General features: G+C 34.1%; 1 protein-coding gene across 3 annotated transcripts in view; it reads right to left on the bottom strand.

Moving 5' to 3' along the window:
* Ac13E (Adenylyl cyclase 13E) overlaps positions 1-16,807 on the bottom strand; it is a 53,466-nt gene that overhangs the window by 7,412 nt on the left and 29,247 nt on the right. For 2 of the 3 annotated variants that reach the window (XM_086835673.1, XM_086835674.1), the window contains exon 4: positions 3,438-3,715. In XM_086835673.1, the coding sequence (XP_086691799.1) occupies positions 3,438-3,715 (278 nt within the window). Of the gene's footprint in view, positions 1-3,437; positions 3,716-6,546; positions 6,843-16,807 lie in introns of those variants that run through there. The other variant, XM_020947030.2, reaches the window with a different exon arrangement.

Below are 16,807 nucleotides of genomic sequence, written 5' to 3'. Positions count from 1 at the left end.
AGGTCAGGCCGGAACCAAACGGGTTTTCCACTCTCACTCTCACTCTCCGTCTTGAGATGAAGAGCTGTCCACTAATCTCTGGCCATTGTTGATGCACTGGCTCTAAGAGGACTTTGCAGGCATTGTTCCCCTTTTGTTTTTACTTGGATTTGTTAAACTTTGAGCCTGCTTGTGTCACAAGAAAATTAATCATTGCTAGCCTTAAAGAAGTTCTAGAAAATTAAGGAAACACAATAGAACTTGTATATTTTCATATTGTGAAAACTTTAGACAAGTTTGAAAGGGAATGCCTGAAAATTGCATTGATTTCTAGCAGTTAAATCACTTCAAGTCATTGTTAATTAAACTATATAAATACTTGTTTTATAAATATTTAAACCTCTTTATAAAAACCCTCCCAAAAAAACCTTTTGCTAAGAAAGCCAGCTGTGTTAATCGATTGCTTTGTTCTCCTGCACGCGAAACGTTTGCAATTGGCCGCCAAATGGCCCAAAATGGCATTGACCTGCAGCTCCTCTCACCTCTGACCTCTTCCCTTGTTCCCCCACCTCCTACCCCTCCTTGAACCCCCCTTAGCACACACACACACACACACACACACTCGCAAGCCAAGCGAGCATTTATGGCAGCAATTTCACCATCCTGCGCACTTGCCCAGCTAATTTGCCCTCGTTTAACCACTGCAACTCCCTGCTCCTTGCTCCTTGCCTGCTCCTGGCCAGGATTCGTGTTGATTGCATGCACGTGCAGTAGTTGGACACGTAGAGGAGCCAGGACTGCCACCATTTAGCCATCAAAGGGTTAAAGGAGAGCAGGGGAACAGGTGCCACAGGAGCACAGGAGGAGGAAAAGGGAGAAAAACAGGATCTCAGGGGGCGAGGGGTTGCAGAGTCAATAACCTTTAACCCAAGGCCTGAAAATTTACTAAATGAGAGACAAGTTCCCAGAATTTCCAATATCCCAAGCTACTTGAATACATTTAATTAATTATAAACAAGCATTAAATGCCTGAAATATGTTCAATTTCATTTCCCACATGGTTAGTACATAGTTTTGCGGGTAATTAAGGCCAAAACAATTACCAATTTGGCCTTAGGTATTCCCTATTCTAGGCTCTAGAGTAGGTTGCTCTCTTGATTGCATTGGCTGACTGCCTCGATTTGCATAGCTGAGTGGACGTGGAAGCCACGATGACGCCGGACAAGGGTCAGTCCAGTTGGCCCACATAATTTGATTTTTAACTTAGCCTCCTTTTAGCCCTTTATCGCTTCATGGTTTTAAGTTTAACTCTAGACTTGAGGTACTTTCTACGTTTTAGAAAGATACTAGAGATTTGTCTTTAATTTTAAAGAATTTCTTTATACATAGTATAAACAATTTAATTAGTTATTTCATTTCATTCGATTTTCGGGATATTCTTATGGGAGTTCTTCTACAGAAATTTGTATGGTTTTAAAAGCCTTTTACATGTGTCGTCAAATGACTGAAATGTAATTTTTTATGTACCAAAATAAGTCATTTATAGAAGACTATTTGAGATTATTATATATATAACATACTTTTTAGTAAATGTCGTAATTTGTATATCCTTCCTTTCTGGGTATTACAAATCTAGTCAGAAGCCTGAAAACTAAGTGAAGGAATTATTTCCGACCCTATAAATTATATATATTCTTGATCACCATCAACAGCTGTAGCTTAATTAATTATAATATAAAGAATAACAATAAAAAAGCAGAAAAACGGAAATATTTTTTAAATAAAAGATGTAAAAACCACACTTAAGCAATTCAAATTTAAATATTAAAAGCGTATTAAATGACTTAAATTGAAATTAACTAATTTCCTTAATAAAATATGAATATGCCTCATTCCCACTCTATGTGCCTTTCCCTCTCACTACCTCTATGGATCGGCATGCCCCTTACTCTCCCTCTTTGCATCTCTAGAGAAACCCCTTACTCTCTATCTCTCTCTGCCTAACTCTAGATTCTCTATTTCTCTCCCGCTCTCATATTCTCTATTCTCTTGCCTCGCAGCCTATAAATAGCGAGCTCTGACGCCTTGCGCACCTCATTCCGTCGGTGGCGTCTCCAGTGTTAACATCTAGAGTGATAGTGATAGTGCCTCCTCTTCGACTCGATACTTATGACGTGGCCCATGGACAACATTTGGATGATCAGGAAGAAGCCTAATTGAAGTCACCGGAAATGTAAATCTACTCTGGAAGCAATGAAGCAATGATGACAACGGATAGCCCCGTGTCCTCCACTGGGGTAAGTCTTTACCATGACATATCATATTATTAACATAGATACTAATTAAGTGATTAGGCCTAGGCTTAAAATTAAGTTATGCTGCTAGCTTTGCATTTATGTTCCCATTAATTCCCTTATTTCCGTGGATCCCATTCTTGAATTTTAATTTAAAGTAATGTATCAACAGCATAACTTAACTATATATTATACACAAATAGTGATTTCTTACCCTGACAATAATTTTAAAACTAACCCAGACCTTGGCGACATATTTTGCTATATGATTATACCCTTTCAGGGTTTTATAATTTCAGCCAGAAGCTTAAAACTCATAGAAGGAGTCATTTCCGACCCTATAAATCATATATATTCTTGATCAGCATCAACAGCCGAGTCGATCTAGCTATCTTAAGAAGGGAAATAAAATTTTAAAATTTTTCGAAATTATTTAAGGGGTTACATCGTCAAAATTGTTAAAAATTTCATCAAAAATTCGAACTCTTTTCCATTTGAAATTGAGTATGCAGATTTATTAATTTTATAAAAACTAGCACAAAACAGCTTTCCAAATTAAAATTAATGCATTTTTGGGTAAGTTATGCTATTTTTAAACTTTGATTGGTAAACAAATTTTCATATAAAAATATAGATAAAGATTGGTTTAAAAATTGTATTATAATTCCAGTCAGAAGCTTAAAAATCAGTGAAGGATTCATTTCCGACCCTATATATCATATATATTCTTGATCAGCATAAAAAGGCCAATCTTTCTAGCCATTTCCAGCACAAAAAAAATTTTTCTTTCAAAAATGTTAAATTTTTTGAAAAAAAGACAGGGGTTACATCGTTAAAATTTAAAAAAAATTAAATATTTTTAAACTTTAAACTGAGTATGCAGCTTTATAAATGAATTAAAAACTAGCACAGAACAGCTTTCCGATTTAAAATTAATGCCTTTTTAGATTAGTTATGAGATTTTTTAATTATAGATTTATCGAAAAAATGTCCATATAAAAATATTGATAAATACCGATTCAAAGATGGTGGATATTTTAAGATGATCTATTCGATGCGATCCTATAATTTAATTGCAAACTACCGGAAGCTAGCTTCCTTTCCTATTTAACATATAAAATGCAGTGTTTTTTTTTTAATATTTTCCTATAACTCATCACTCACCTGTAACGCATACGAACATGGGGAAATACACTGGCCTGATACTGCTCCTCGAGCACTGGAGAATCAAACTTGGGATCCAGCCAGGACTTGGCCGCCGCCCGCTCGAAGGCCACCGGGAGCATGACGCTGCAGCAGGAGTGCCTCCGTCCCGTCTGGCTCAGATAGGTTTGGATGTGCGGGGCCAAGGCGATCTGGATGTCATCGGTGGAATTGGCCCGGCTATCGTTGACCAGGACACCAGGCGGCATAGCCGTCAAGCTCACCGATTGTCGGCGCGACTAGAAAATTAATTACAAAAATATATATTAATCAACTTCATTTCTGATATACAAAATTAATGGGAAAGGTATTGATATATTTATATTTTTTGACTATATATAAAAAAATGAGTAAAGATATACAAAATTGGCTAATTCTAATGCATTTTGTATTAATTTTTCCTTGAATTCACAAGCTTTTGCTAGTTTATATTGTTTATCTTATAGCACTATTCATTATTTTGCTAGTTTTTAGCTTAAAAAAAATATATATTGTATTTGGGAATACAACAAAAACCATTATTGTTTTTATAATCTATACCAAAATTATAATTATACCAAAATTTTGTAAATAGTGAAAAAACCACATATTAACAACTAATTTTGTTTCAATAAATGTTTCTTATAAGAACTTTTAAGCATATTTTTAAGAGATTTGCTCTAGAAGAGCACCCTAGATAGCCTTAAATATTTATTAAATTATTTAAAGTCCCCAAAAGTTACAGAAAAGTTGCAAATAATATTACATTTATTACGTTTAAAGGGCTTTCCTTTTTGACACAATGATATTAACCAATAACAAAGGAGTTAAAGAACAAGGATTATGGGATTAGTCTCGGTCTGTTCACTCGCAGGATTAAGGGATTAAACGGAGGCTGTCAGTGGAATTGAGCGCAGGGGTCATAGGTCACGGACAAGGGACCTTAAAGCTAGGCAGTTTTGCAATTTTATATTGGATTTCTCTTTCTTTTTTGCAGTGATTTGCAGTCCTTTAATGTTGTTTTATTGATTTCAAATTAGAATTTCATATTTTTATTATTTTCCAAGTTAAAATGAAGCTTTTTTTAGCCAGTTCATAGTTCTGTAAATTATTAACCACCTTTATTGCTTTGCCTTATCAATACATAATTAATAACACTTGTAATATCGACCGATAACAGATTCATCATTCTTTATCTTTAGTTTACTTTTGAGTATTGATGGTTTTTTATCATACCCTTTCAGAGTATTCTAGTTTTATTCTGAAGCTTGTAACATAGTGAAAAAATAATTTCCGACCCCATAAATCTTATATATTCTTGATCAGCCATCTTTGGCCGAACAATTTTTTTTTCAAAATTTTATAAGGGGTTACATCGTTTAAATTTTAAAAAATTCGAGAAAAAATAAGATTTTAAATTGAGTATGCAGATTAACCTATTAAAAACTAACATAGGACTGCTTTCCGAATTGAAATTAATGTATTTTTGGGTTAGTTATGCCTTATTTAAACTTTGATTTAAAAAAATATATATATATGTCATATAAAACTATAAATAAATAGTGATTCAAAGAATGCGATTACTTTAAGCTTAGTTAATATAGATTTCCGATTCGATCCTATAATTTAATTGCAAATAGAAAGGGTATATAAACTTCTGCTTCCCAAAGTTAATTTTCCTTCTTGTTTTCATTTGAATTTATCTTTTATTTATTGTTTGTTCTACTGCTCTCTCTCTCTCTGTCAAGTTTTTAAATAAATATATGAATTAAGCAATCTTAAAGCGGTTTTTCGTTTGTGGTTCTTCAACCTCTAAGCCACTTGAACCTTTGATTTTTTAATTTTCTCAGCCTTGATTATTGTCACCAAAAAACCAAAAACAAAAAAAGTCACGAGACATTCTCTGATTTCTGATATTTGCCAGCTGATTTGCGATTTCTGTTTGGCCTTCACTCTTTTTTTGTTGTTGTATTTTTTACGGACAATCTTATCACCAAAAAACCAGGCGAAAGTGCAGCCCGAAACAGAGGAAAAAAAATATTAAAAAACTCAATCGAAAAATCGCGCATACGACCCGTGGGCGGCACACAGACAAACATACTCTGAAAAGAAGTCGCTAAGTTAATCATAAAAAGCATTCCCCCGATTCAAACCGATTTTGGTTGTTTATTAAGAAGCCGCTAAAAAGTGACAGCTAAAAATAGAAACCCACAAAACGGTCAGAGGAAAAAGAGATATAATATATATATAATATAATATACTATATATATAATAATTTATGTCTTCAAAGAATATACCAGGAATATCTAGCTACAAAAAATATTGGATAAACTTTAAGGGTTTTATTTACTAATTAAGAAATAGTCGTTGAACTCTGTTACTAATTGAGACTCTTAAATATTTCAGTAAAGTAAATGTTGTTATGGTTCCAAGGATCTATTTTTGATGAAAAATAAAAAACTAGTAAAAAAATAGTAATAATAATGAAAATATTAATGATAAAAACAAAAATTCGAATAAATAATATAACAAAATATATATTATAATAAATATATAAGGAAAGATATGTAGGTGTTTTGAAATCCTTAAAAATGTATACAAAAATTATGCTACACAAAAAATGTACTATGATTTCTGGTATTTATTTAATTTGATCATATAAAATAAGTAAATAAATAAAATAAAGGTACATCAATTGTAGAGATTCAAGTTCCATGTTTATTATATGTTTATTTATATTGTTCATAGAATTTTTTATCCTTAAATAACACACTTCAAGGGTATGCAAACTTCTACTATTCGAAGATATTTTCCTTTCTGATTATTTATATATATTTTCCCTATTTTATTTGATTTTTTTCTTGAATTCAAACTTTTGCCCCGACTTTTGGGATAAAGTAAACCAAATCTGTGGTCAAGTTGGGATTCCTTTTCTCTTCTTTTTTTGTATTTGTTGTTGAATCCTTTTTATTCCAGGGGGGGCAGGACCAAGGCAAGTCAAATATTTCATTTGGCAAATTGCTGGCTGACCCTTGGACTTGAACTGCTTTTTAATAATTACTCAAAGGGGGGAAACGGAAGGTTCTCTTACCGAAAATCAATCCACGGCAATTCCACGAACTCATTGCACATATATTTAATTATATATACAGTGTATATTATATTACAGCACTTGGAACATGGTTTCCCTTATTTGATTTGGTGTTTTTGTTAAAGGGAAATTGATTTTGAGGGTGATTTTTATTAGATTTTGTTTCGATTTTCCAGTGGATTTCGTCTTAATTTGTGGGTTAATTTCACAGCTGAGTTATTTAGATTTTAAAGCCGCGTTAAAAAAAAATGTAAGGAAAAGATTCAACGAATTCCGTTGACGCGGCGCTGGGAACTGAACTGATTTAAATTTTCGCCTCGCTTCGCTTCGTTTCGACTGTCGATCGCGAAAACAGCTGACAGCTCCGGAGAATGCGAAAAGCGGGCAGCTTATCTTTCCGCCTGATAACGCCCACCCAGGTGAGCCAGGTGAATGACAGAGAGAGAGAGTCTCTCTCTCTCTATAAGAGAGAGCGATAAAGATCCACTTGAGATCATCCATTCAGTCTCAAGTGGCCAAGGACCCTGACGATTGCCGGCAATCTATATATGAGGTCACATTCGATTACCAAAAAAGAAAACAACAAAATTTGCAAGTACAAAAATATACAAAATTTACAAAAATAAAAAGGCAAAGAAAAGAAAAAATTAATATAAATAGCGCTTGCTTATTCCGGCAGTTTTTTTGCGATAAGATAAGACACAACTCTTTGCTTTGCCAGGGAAATCGCCTTGAACTTCTTCGGTGAACGGAACACTCATTACAAAAAACTATATATATATATACAAATGTACATCTAGCTAGAAAATTATATATTTCATATACTAAATAAATATTATTTGATATCAGGGAAATATATATTTATGTTGGCTTAAAATATTACTATAAGAAAATAACATAAAATTTGTTTATATTCATAATTAGCACTGAATTAGTTGCCATTGAATACCGGACAGAGTTAATAAATTTGTTTATTACTCATTACTATTAATAAAATTATTATTTGTATGATCAACAAAGTATTTTGACTGAAATTAGAACTAATTTGAATAAACAAGGCTATTTCCTTTGTCAAGGTATTAAAATTGATGAAAAACTAAAATTAAACAAGCCAGATGGCCGAAGAAAATGTTGACAAAGGAATATAAATGTGACTAGGAACATGTCGCTCAACATTCAATTAATAACAAATGTTGCCAAGTCACCAGGAGCAAATTAATGCTTAATTTTAAATATAAATTAAACTAAGCAAGCTAATGGAATGACTAAAGTCTTGGAATGCCAAGTATATGCTATAATTATTTTCTGATATCTGCAAACCATTAAAGATGTTTATGACAACCCATGATCTTGTGTCGACGATATGTCACAGATAACAGATACGTAGATATGATAACAAGAGCTCCAAAAATAAGGCTGTATATATTTATTTATTATATTTTATTATGTGCCCTCCCTCTACTCCTTGTGACTTGGCGAGACTCGAACTGGGACTCTCTTTTATCCTTGAAGGTCTAGCAATCCAGGACCTAATCTGTCAATTAAATTGCAGACTGGCAGGATGGCAGGCCCGGCTGAGGGTATTCCTTTGATTAGCTTTCCGTTCGCCCGAGTGCCTCACACTCTATTTACATTCGATTTAAGCTCAAAGTCCGGAGAGAGTCCTTCCACTCAGGGAGTTAAGTTGCCTTGCATAATGCATTCGGCAATTGGGGAGACAGGAAATTGAAATTCCCGCCCAGATTTGTTGCCTTTTGCAAATCAAATGCCAAATATTTATTTAATTAAAGTCTCTCTTCCCCTGTCTGTCTTTAACAAAAGCGGCAAACTGTTAAGAACTTTTTGTGGAATATTAATTAGCAGGCTATCGTCTGCGAAAACTGATAAATTTGCTGGCACGGAAATTACTACCGATAAATCGATCAGTGCTGGAAATGTACTCACTCTTTACTTAATAATTAAATTAATTAGGGAATTAAGTAAAAGAAATCTTTAAAGGCAGCTGCAGCAGCAGCAGCAAGAAAATCAATCTCAATAACCAAAGAAAAGAAAAAATAAAAGTGGAGAAAGAACTCAATAACCGTTTGATTGAAGTGTGCGGTTTTATGGTGTGTGGCAGGACTCGTCTTGGCAAAGGAGTCAAACGGCTCACAGGACACACTGCCAAAGGATGTGAAGAAAACGAGTACCACTGACCAACAAAGTAATGCAATTGACCAAGCCCTGTGGCCAGAGTGTGTTGTGTGTGATGTCCGTTTCCGCTTTCGTTGGCCATTTCCCCAACCGAAATATGATTAACTGTCAAAAAACGAAGGAGCGCAGGACAACGGCAGGAGGTCCTGTCGTCCATGCTGGCTCTCATCCTTGCTGCTTCCCTGATTTTCCTTGGTGCTTCCCTGCTTTTCCTTGCTGCTTCCTGTTTACTTCTCCTTCAAAGTGTAAATATGCACTTAAATGGAAAAGTTTAAGAAAATCGGATTCAACCAACCCAAAAAATGACATAATGGCGTCGCCGAAAATGCAATCAATTCAAAGGCTTCTTAAAAAACACAATATCTCTTCACTAAACTTCACTAAAAGTAAGCAATAATTCTAGAGACCTAAATCACCCCGTTTTATTTTTATGGTCGGGGCAATTTGTATATATTTTTCACCGTCTTTCGCGCTTTTAATTATTAATGTTTGACATATGTGACATGTATGCAGTTAGCTGAAAAGTATGCAATGATTTTGGGGACTGAGGTATGCCATGGTCGGGGATCTTATTCCTTTATGTTTTTTTTGCTGGGCAACTGAAATATGCATGAGTGGACCCACCGCTCTCTTGTAAGATTTTCCGTTTGCTCGCATTCGAAATGCACAAAGGTTTGGGAAATGCGAAAAACTGGTATGGGAAATGGTAACAATAACTGAAAATGCGATTATGACAAAGCGGCCTACACAAGGACACGCCAAAGGAGGAGGAGGATGGACGAAAAAGATGAGAGAAATGCGAATGTGAATGCCAGTATGTGTGTGAATTGTGTATAATGTATAATGCATAAAGTGGAATATAATCAAGTCATATACATGCACGTACAGACTCAGACTCAGAAGCAGAAGGAGGAGACTCGCTTGTAAGCCGAAAATCCGTTGGCAACAATTGTTTGGTGGAAGCTTTCCTCTCTTCTCCTCCCTTAAAGGCCCCCTTTTGCCCTTTTCGCGTTCAAAGTCAATAAACAGTGGCCCAAAAAAAAAAAAAAACTGGCCAAGATGCAAAGCCACAAAAAGGATCTAACAAATATATGCTTTTTTCTCGGAGTCTCTGTAAACCGATTAAAATATGTCCAGAAAACAATTAGAATTAATCATAAATGACAAACAAATTGAAAGGACATTTTCTCTCTTTATGGAAAGATTGAAAGATTGACATATTTTATCGTTTCTTTGATAACATCAGCTTAAAAAAGGTAAAGACCCACAAAATACAAATAAAATGAAATAAAATGGGGATACAGGCACCGACAATTACTCCTCTCGATGAGCTGTGTTTTGTGTCTGTGTGCCGAGGGCGAAAAATCAATTTGAAAAAAGACATTGCCAAGGATAATGAGCAGTGCCAGTGCCAGTTATGGGGTGGGAATTGGAAGGCCAAATCATTGGGGCAATCATCATGGAATCCCCACTTCCATTTCCATTTCCCATTTCCACTCTCTCAGTGTCTCAGAAACCTCGCAAATCGCGTCCTCAAGGGTGCTTCCCAATCGGAATCGCGGAGGTTTCTCCACTGGCATGTATGTACATATGCATAAATACCATTTATATTGCTTCTATAACCCACTTGTTAAATACCCTACGATATGTTGAAGAAACAATTAAATATAAAGAAAATATTTAAGGGATATCTAAAAGGGTTTAATATAACTTATTTACATAAATAAAGCCAAAGGAAAATGCAATTCTTCTCCCTTAAAATATTTTAATTAGAACCCTAATTTTTTACTTCCTTCTTAAAGATAATAATTATCATATATTTTATAATAAAAAACCCCAGCAAAAAGACTTCAAACTAGGCACCTAGGCAATATTTAGCTTGAAAGTGTGCCTACTTTCAAGGAGTAATTTCCATGGAAAATGAAAATGCTCAGCTCGTAATTGGTTGCAATGAAGCGAATTATAAGAACGAAGGAAGTATTCTTCAATCCATATATATACAGATACATATATATATATATATATGGTATAATATATATGTAGATAGATGGGAAAATGAGGAAACTCAATGTGTACACACACACACACACAGACAGCTGATGACTTGGCATGAGATTATGGCATTTCCGCTCTAAAGTCAAGAGCACTTCCGCCGTTTCACGCTCCACCGCACTTGTAGCGGTGCTCTTTCCGTTGCACTTTTCCTCTTTCTCTTCGCGAATTTTCCTAGTTTTTCCCTTACAACACACTGTATCCCCGTTGCCTTACATTGTTATTTTTTTCTTCCATTTTGTTTCTGCTTTTTTTTTTTTGTTTTTGCATCCATTTTGATTTTACCATCTTTTATTATAGTTTTTTTTCGCCCTAGACTTGACGCAAATTTCGCGCACCTTTTGAACATCACATTGGCAAGTGACAAGTTATCCCTGACAGGCATTGCACTCAATATTGTTCAAGTTAATACACTATATTTAATACCCTTACAAAATATGATTCTAAAATATATTTAGAAATGAATTTAGAAATTTAATTTGGGAATACTATAACATAAATAGTAAAGGTTAAACAATTATAGATGGAAATTGATTTAAATTAAAAATTCTGGTATCTGAAAAGTTGTAGAATATATGGAATATAATTTATAATGTTTAATATTCTATATAATACTTTATAATACAAGAATTTTAGGCATTTATAGACTTCATTTACTTCCAAAAATATTTTACTTTAATATATTTATTTCTACATTGTATTATCCTAATACATCCTTTTTAAAAAGAGTATTCCTTTTCACTATATATATATTTTTTTCTTATACATATATGCCAACTTTCATCATAATTTTTTGCTGCCATCCTTGGCCATTATTTTAAGTGCTAAATGGCGTTGAAAATTCAGCTTTCAATTAGCGCCGCAACAAAACCTCTCCCAAGGGATTGCCATTCAGCATACTCTACCCCACAAGGTCCTTAAATATATACAAATATTTATATATTCACATATTATTTGCCAGGATATGTGTGTGCCGTGTGCCTTGTGCCTTGTGCCTGTTCCTGCATTTGATATTTGTGTGATGCGCTCGAAATTCTCCGATTAAAACGGAACATGTCACGAAATTTTGCCTTTAAGGGACAAGAGGAAACTGCAGGCAGAGGCAAAGATAACGAGAACGATAGAGAGAGAGAGAGAGAAATAGGTAGGGAAAATGGAAAATGGGTGTTGCAAAAGCAAGCCCGTTTCTCGACAGAAACACGCAAATGCATTCACATGGATCCCTTGCGCCAAACTGACAGACAATCCTAATGGAGACAATTTCTAAAAGTGTGTGTGTTTGTATATCTATGACAAGAAACCACTAAAAGGGCGCTAAATCGAGCTTGAAAACCTTCAAAAAATATTTATAAATAAATATTATCTATGACAAAGGCAAAGAAAGTCATTGGTACGTCTAAAAATAAGACTAAAAAGCAGATATTGCTAGAGAATTCATAATTTTCTACTGTATTCAAGAGGCAAAACTATGCAGTAGTTTCTTTAAGAAATATTTTATATAAATATATATATTTACTACCATAAATTCTAAGCTTTTACTGTGTCCGTGTGTCTCCATTGTTGTTGCTGCCACAGAAAATTGTATGGCAAGATTCGCATTACCTTTGCCGTCAGCAAAAGGCCCGAGGTTAATATCAAGCATACGCCATGTTGTGCGTCAATCCAAAAGGAAATGGATACTGTTCTCTTAGACGACAAAGATGAAGTGCATCATGATGCTTCTGTCTAAAAGGTGATATAAGCACACACACAGGTAGTAAATATATCCAAGGTAGCAGAGAGGTTTAATACTAAACTATTCAAACTATTAAATTAAACGCTATTGTTTTGTGGATTTCTAATCAAAATGGGATTTCCTAAATCTGGCTAGAAAGGTCCAACCTACAACTAAGAACAAAGAGAGTTTTAATTGAATCTGTTATGAAATTCAATAGAATGCAAAAACGATTTGCCAATATATTTATATGGATTTATATGCATACATCAAGTATACGCCACGTTGAGCTTCAATATGGTTTGAAGAACTGAGGAAAGCGGCAAAACTGAGGCTTAAGATGCAAATGTATAGAGAGAGAATGAGAGATGCTTCTATTCCATATTAATTTAATCCCTTTTTGCTTGCGCGTTATCAAGTATACGCAGCGTTGTGCGTCAACTGAAATTGGGGCAAGAAGCTCATCTATGAAGTGGCGTATGAGATGACCAATGGTGACTATTCAGCCTTTGAGTGATGTAGTAAATATTGCATAAATAATATTTAGTAAGCTAAGAAGTTGTACAAGTTAATGGAGAATTTTACAGAGGCTTCAATCCAAAGACGAAGCGATCTAGCAAACTTCAGGCGAATTTCATAGTTAATAATCCATCTTAACTAAGCTTTCAACATTCGCATTCCTTGAATCATCATTTATCAATATTTTTATGTGACAAATTTTATGTAAAAATCAAAGTTTAAAAAATGCATAACTCTGTCAAAAATTCATTAATTTGAATTCGGAAAACTGTCCTGTGTTAGTTTTTAGTAGTTTAATAAATCTGCAAACTAAACTTAAAATTTTTAAAAATTAAATTTTTTGACAATTTTAATGATGTTACCCCTTTCCTTTTTTTCACAAAAAATTAAATATTTTTGAAAAAAAAATTTTTTTGTTTCCGAGATGGCTAAAAAGATTGGCGTGTTGATGCTGATCAAGAATATATATGCATTATAGGGTCGGAAATGACTCCTTCATACAGTTACAAGCTTCTGACTAATAAAATTAATAAATAAATACAATTTTTTAACCGATATTTATCTATATTTTTATATAACAATTTTTCGACAAATCAAAGTCTTAAAATCTCATAACTAAGCCAAAAAGGCATTAAATTTAAATCGGAAAGCAATTCTGTGCTAGTTTTCAATATCTTAATAAATCTGCATACTCAGCTTTATATTGAAAAAAATCAACATTTTTGACAATTTTTTTTTGAAAAAAATTCGGAAAAAAAATGTTATTCCGCCTGAGATGGCTAGATCGACTCGGCTTTCGATGCTGATCAAGAATATATATGATCTATAGGGTCGGAATTGACTCCTTCGCTGAGTTTTAAGCTTCTGACTGAAATTATAATACCCCTGCAAGGGTATAATGAGTAAATATTCTTAATATTCAAATTATAATAAATAATTGATATAAATTGATAAAATAAATAAATATTCTACGTATCTTAAGCCTCCTTTGTTTGTTCCATTATCCCTGTTTTTTAAAGCTCTTGAAACAAGAAAGAGAACTCTACGGATTCTCTTTTACCAAACACTGCTGCTGTTAACTGGTTTTCTTTGGCTTTAGCTGGATTAAACCACTTTTGTGTCAAGCATACGCCACTCCTGCATCGCTTCTCCAGCGGAATGACGTCTCTCAACTGAAGGCGTCTGGACACAAAAGTGGTGACAGCGTCGGCCACCTTATCAGCGTCATGGCCAAAAACATATGACACGGCAGATGGCAGATGGATGGACAAGGTGACAGATGGATGCGGGGGGGAGGAGGAGCTCCCTCCCACTGCCGCCCCCTTTCCATTATCCCCTCTGCATTCCCCCTCTTCATCCAAGCAAATTGACGAGCGGAGAGGCAGACGGAGAACTGCTGTTGACTGAGATAAGCGATAAGATCACCCACTGGAAGCTGACTGCTGGCCCAGAATGTGTCACAAGAAAATATAAGAAAAAAAATATAATACATTCAGAGAAAAAAGGCAAATTAAATTAAAAGAATTTAATATAAGAAAATTATAAAAAAAATCAGTTTGCTTCAGTGCCAATCAGTACTGGAAAGTGGTCTTAACCCTAAGTAGTGTTTGAAAGTTAAACTTGCAGCAGTGTTAAGCAGTGTGGTAAAGACTTCACTACAGCTATGCAGTGTTGGTAAAAACTTTATGAAGCATGTTGTCAAGTAGGTTGGAATTAAACGGATTTGTTAAATTTATATAATTCATTTCTTTCAGTGCAAATCCACACACAACTGCAGCTAAATTTATGCGTCTTTGTGTGCTGGAGAGAGACGATGCGATGTCTGATAATGAAATTACTGAGCTCGTCAAAGCTAGCCAAATATTTGAATTGCTTGGGATTGCAGCAATTGCTGCTGCTTGGCCACAAAAGTAACAAAAAAGGGAGAGAGGGGAAGAAAAGAGAAGAGAGAGCATTGAATGAAGACAATAGTAAAATGGAAATGAGAGGGGCAATATGTAGAAATGGTTATCTATATAAACATTTCCATTAGTCACAATATAATGGTCTCTACAGAAAACTATTATTATTTCAACAAGGTATATTTTGGGTAATAATCTTTTCTTTGAAATTTATTATATATATAAAATATTTTATAAAATATATTAAAATGCAAAAAACTAATGCCAAAACATAACTCCCCGACTGCATTACATTTATAATACGATTTCTTTTGAAATGCCCAAGTAAAATGCATATATAATTAATGTTTCTCGGACAATGCACATGGCTGAATTACACCTGAAATTACCTGTCCGACCGATGAGCTAATGCGATATGACGATAATGCCATAATGCGTTTTGTCGCCAACACTTCACACTCGCTTCATGTTCACGTCACTCTCTCGAATCGGTTCGAATTGGAATCGAAAATGCATTCACTGACTGCGATTGCCCATTTTTCATATTTCATTTTCCATTTCAATTTTCAGCTTCGCTTGGCGACTGCCCGGCGACCTTGTGCCCTCCCTGCCCCCCTCCGTGTTGCCACCTCACCTGTGCCAGTGCCAGTGTTAGACAAACATCAACAAATTTATGACACTGGCGGGCAAACACAAAAAAACAAAAATAATATTACAAAAAAAAATAAGACAGAGCAAAGTGGCGCTCGTTTTTTCCTTTTTTTGTTTTTTTGTTCAATGTGGAAAATTTTGACTTTGTTTGCCCAACAACCAAACACCATTAACCGCCATACCACCCACCCACCACCCACCATCCACCACCTCCCGAGATGATGATCTTCCACCCCCCTCCACCCGCGTCAAGGCCCTCTTAACCCATGTCACCCTGCCCTGTCCTCTGCCGGTTAAACACTCTGAATGACTTTATCGCGTTTTTTATCGCTGCAGCATTTACCTGCTCGCCTTTTCATGCACTGCGAGAAAAACTAAGTGGAAAAATAAGGCATCATTTGTTAAATTTAAAATGTAAATGAGGCATTAATAGTGATAGAAATAATAATAATATAATATACATAAAAATAAATAATAATAAATAATATTAAATAACAATAAATTATAATAAATAATAATAGATAATAATAAATAATAAACATTATAAATATGTTAATAATTGGAAAGTTAACGTCGGGAAAATCATCATAACTTAGCCAAATGCATTAATTTCTATTCGGAAAGCTTTCCTATGCTAGTTTTTATTAGGTTAACAAATCTGTTTAATTAGTTTAAGTTTAAATTTTGTGTTATTTTTTGATGAATTTTTTTTTAGATATTTAACGATGTAACCCTTTATAAAATTTTGAAAATTTTGACAAGTTTTTTTTTGCCGAAGATGGCTAGAAAGATTCCCCTGTTAATGCTGATCAAGAATAAATATGATTTATGTGGTCGGAAATGACTTCTTCACTGATTTTTAAGCTTCTGACTAAAATGAAAATACCTTAAAAGGTATAAAAATAGGTATAAATTTATACAATTTTTTTTTATAAGACATCGAAGTTAAAAATCTCATAACTAAGTCAAAAGGGTATTAATTTTAAATCGGAAAACAGTTCTGTGCTAGTTTTTAATGCGTTAATAAATCTGCATACTCAGTTTAAAATCTAAAAAAATTAAATTTTTTGACAATTTTAACGAACCTCCTTTTTTGTTAAAAAAATCGAAAAATTATGAAAAAATTTTTTGTTCTGCCTAAATAAGCTGGAAAGATTCACCTGTTGATGCTGATTAAGAATTTATATGATTTATAGGGTCGGAAATGACTCCTTCACTAAGTTTTAAGCTT

This window comes from Drosophila serrata, unplaced genomic scaffold (assembly GCF_035046125.1).
Source record: "Drosophila serrata isolate PLE 108 unplaced genomic scaffold, ASM3504612v1 contig_276, whole genome shotgun sequence".
Taxonomy (NCBI): Eukaryota; Metazoa; Arthropoda; class Insecta; order Diptera; family Drosophilidae; genus Drosophila; species Drosophila serrata.
This window is presented reverse-complemented; position numbering and strand designations above follow the sequence as displayed.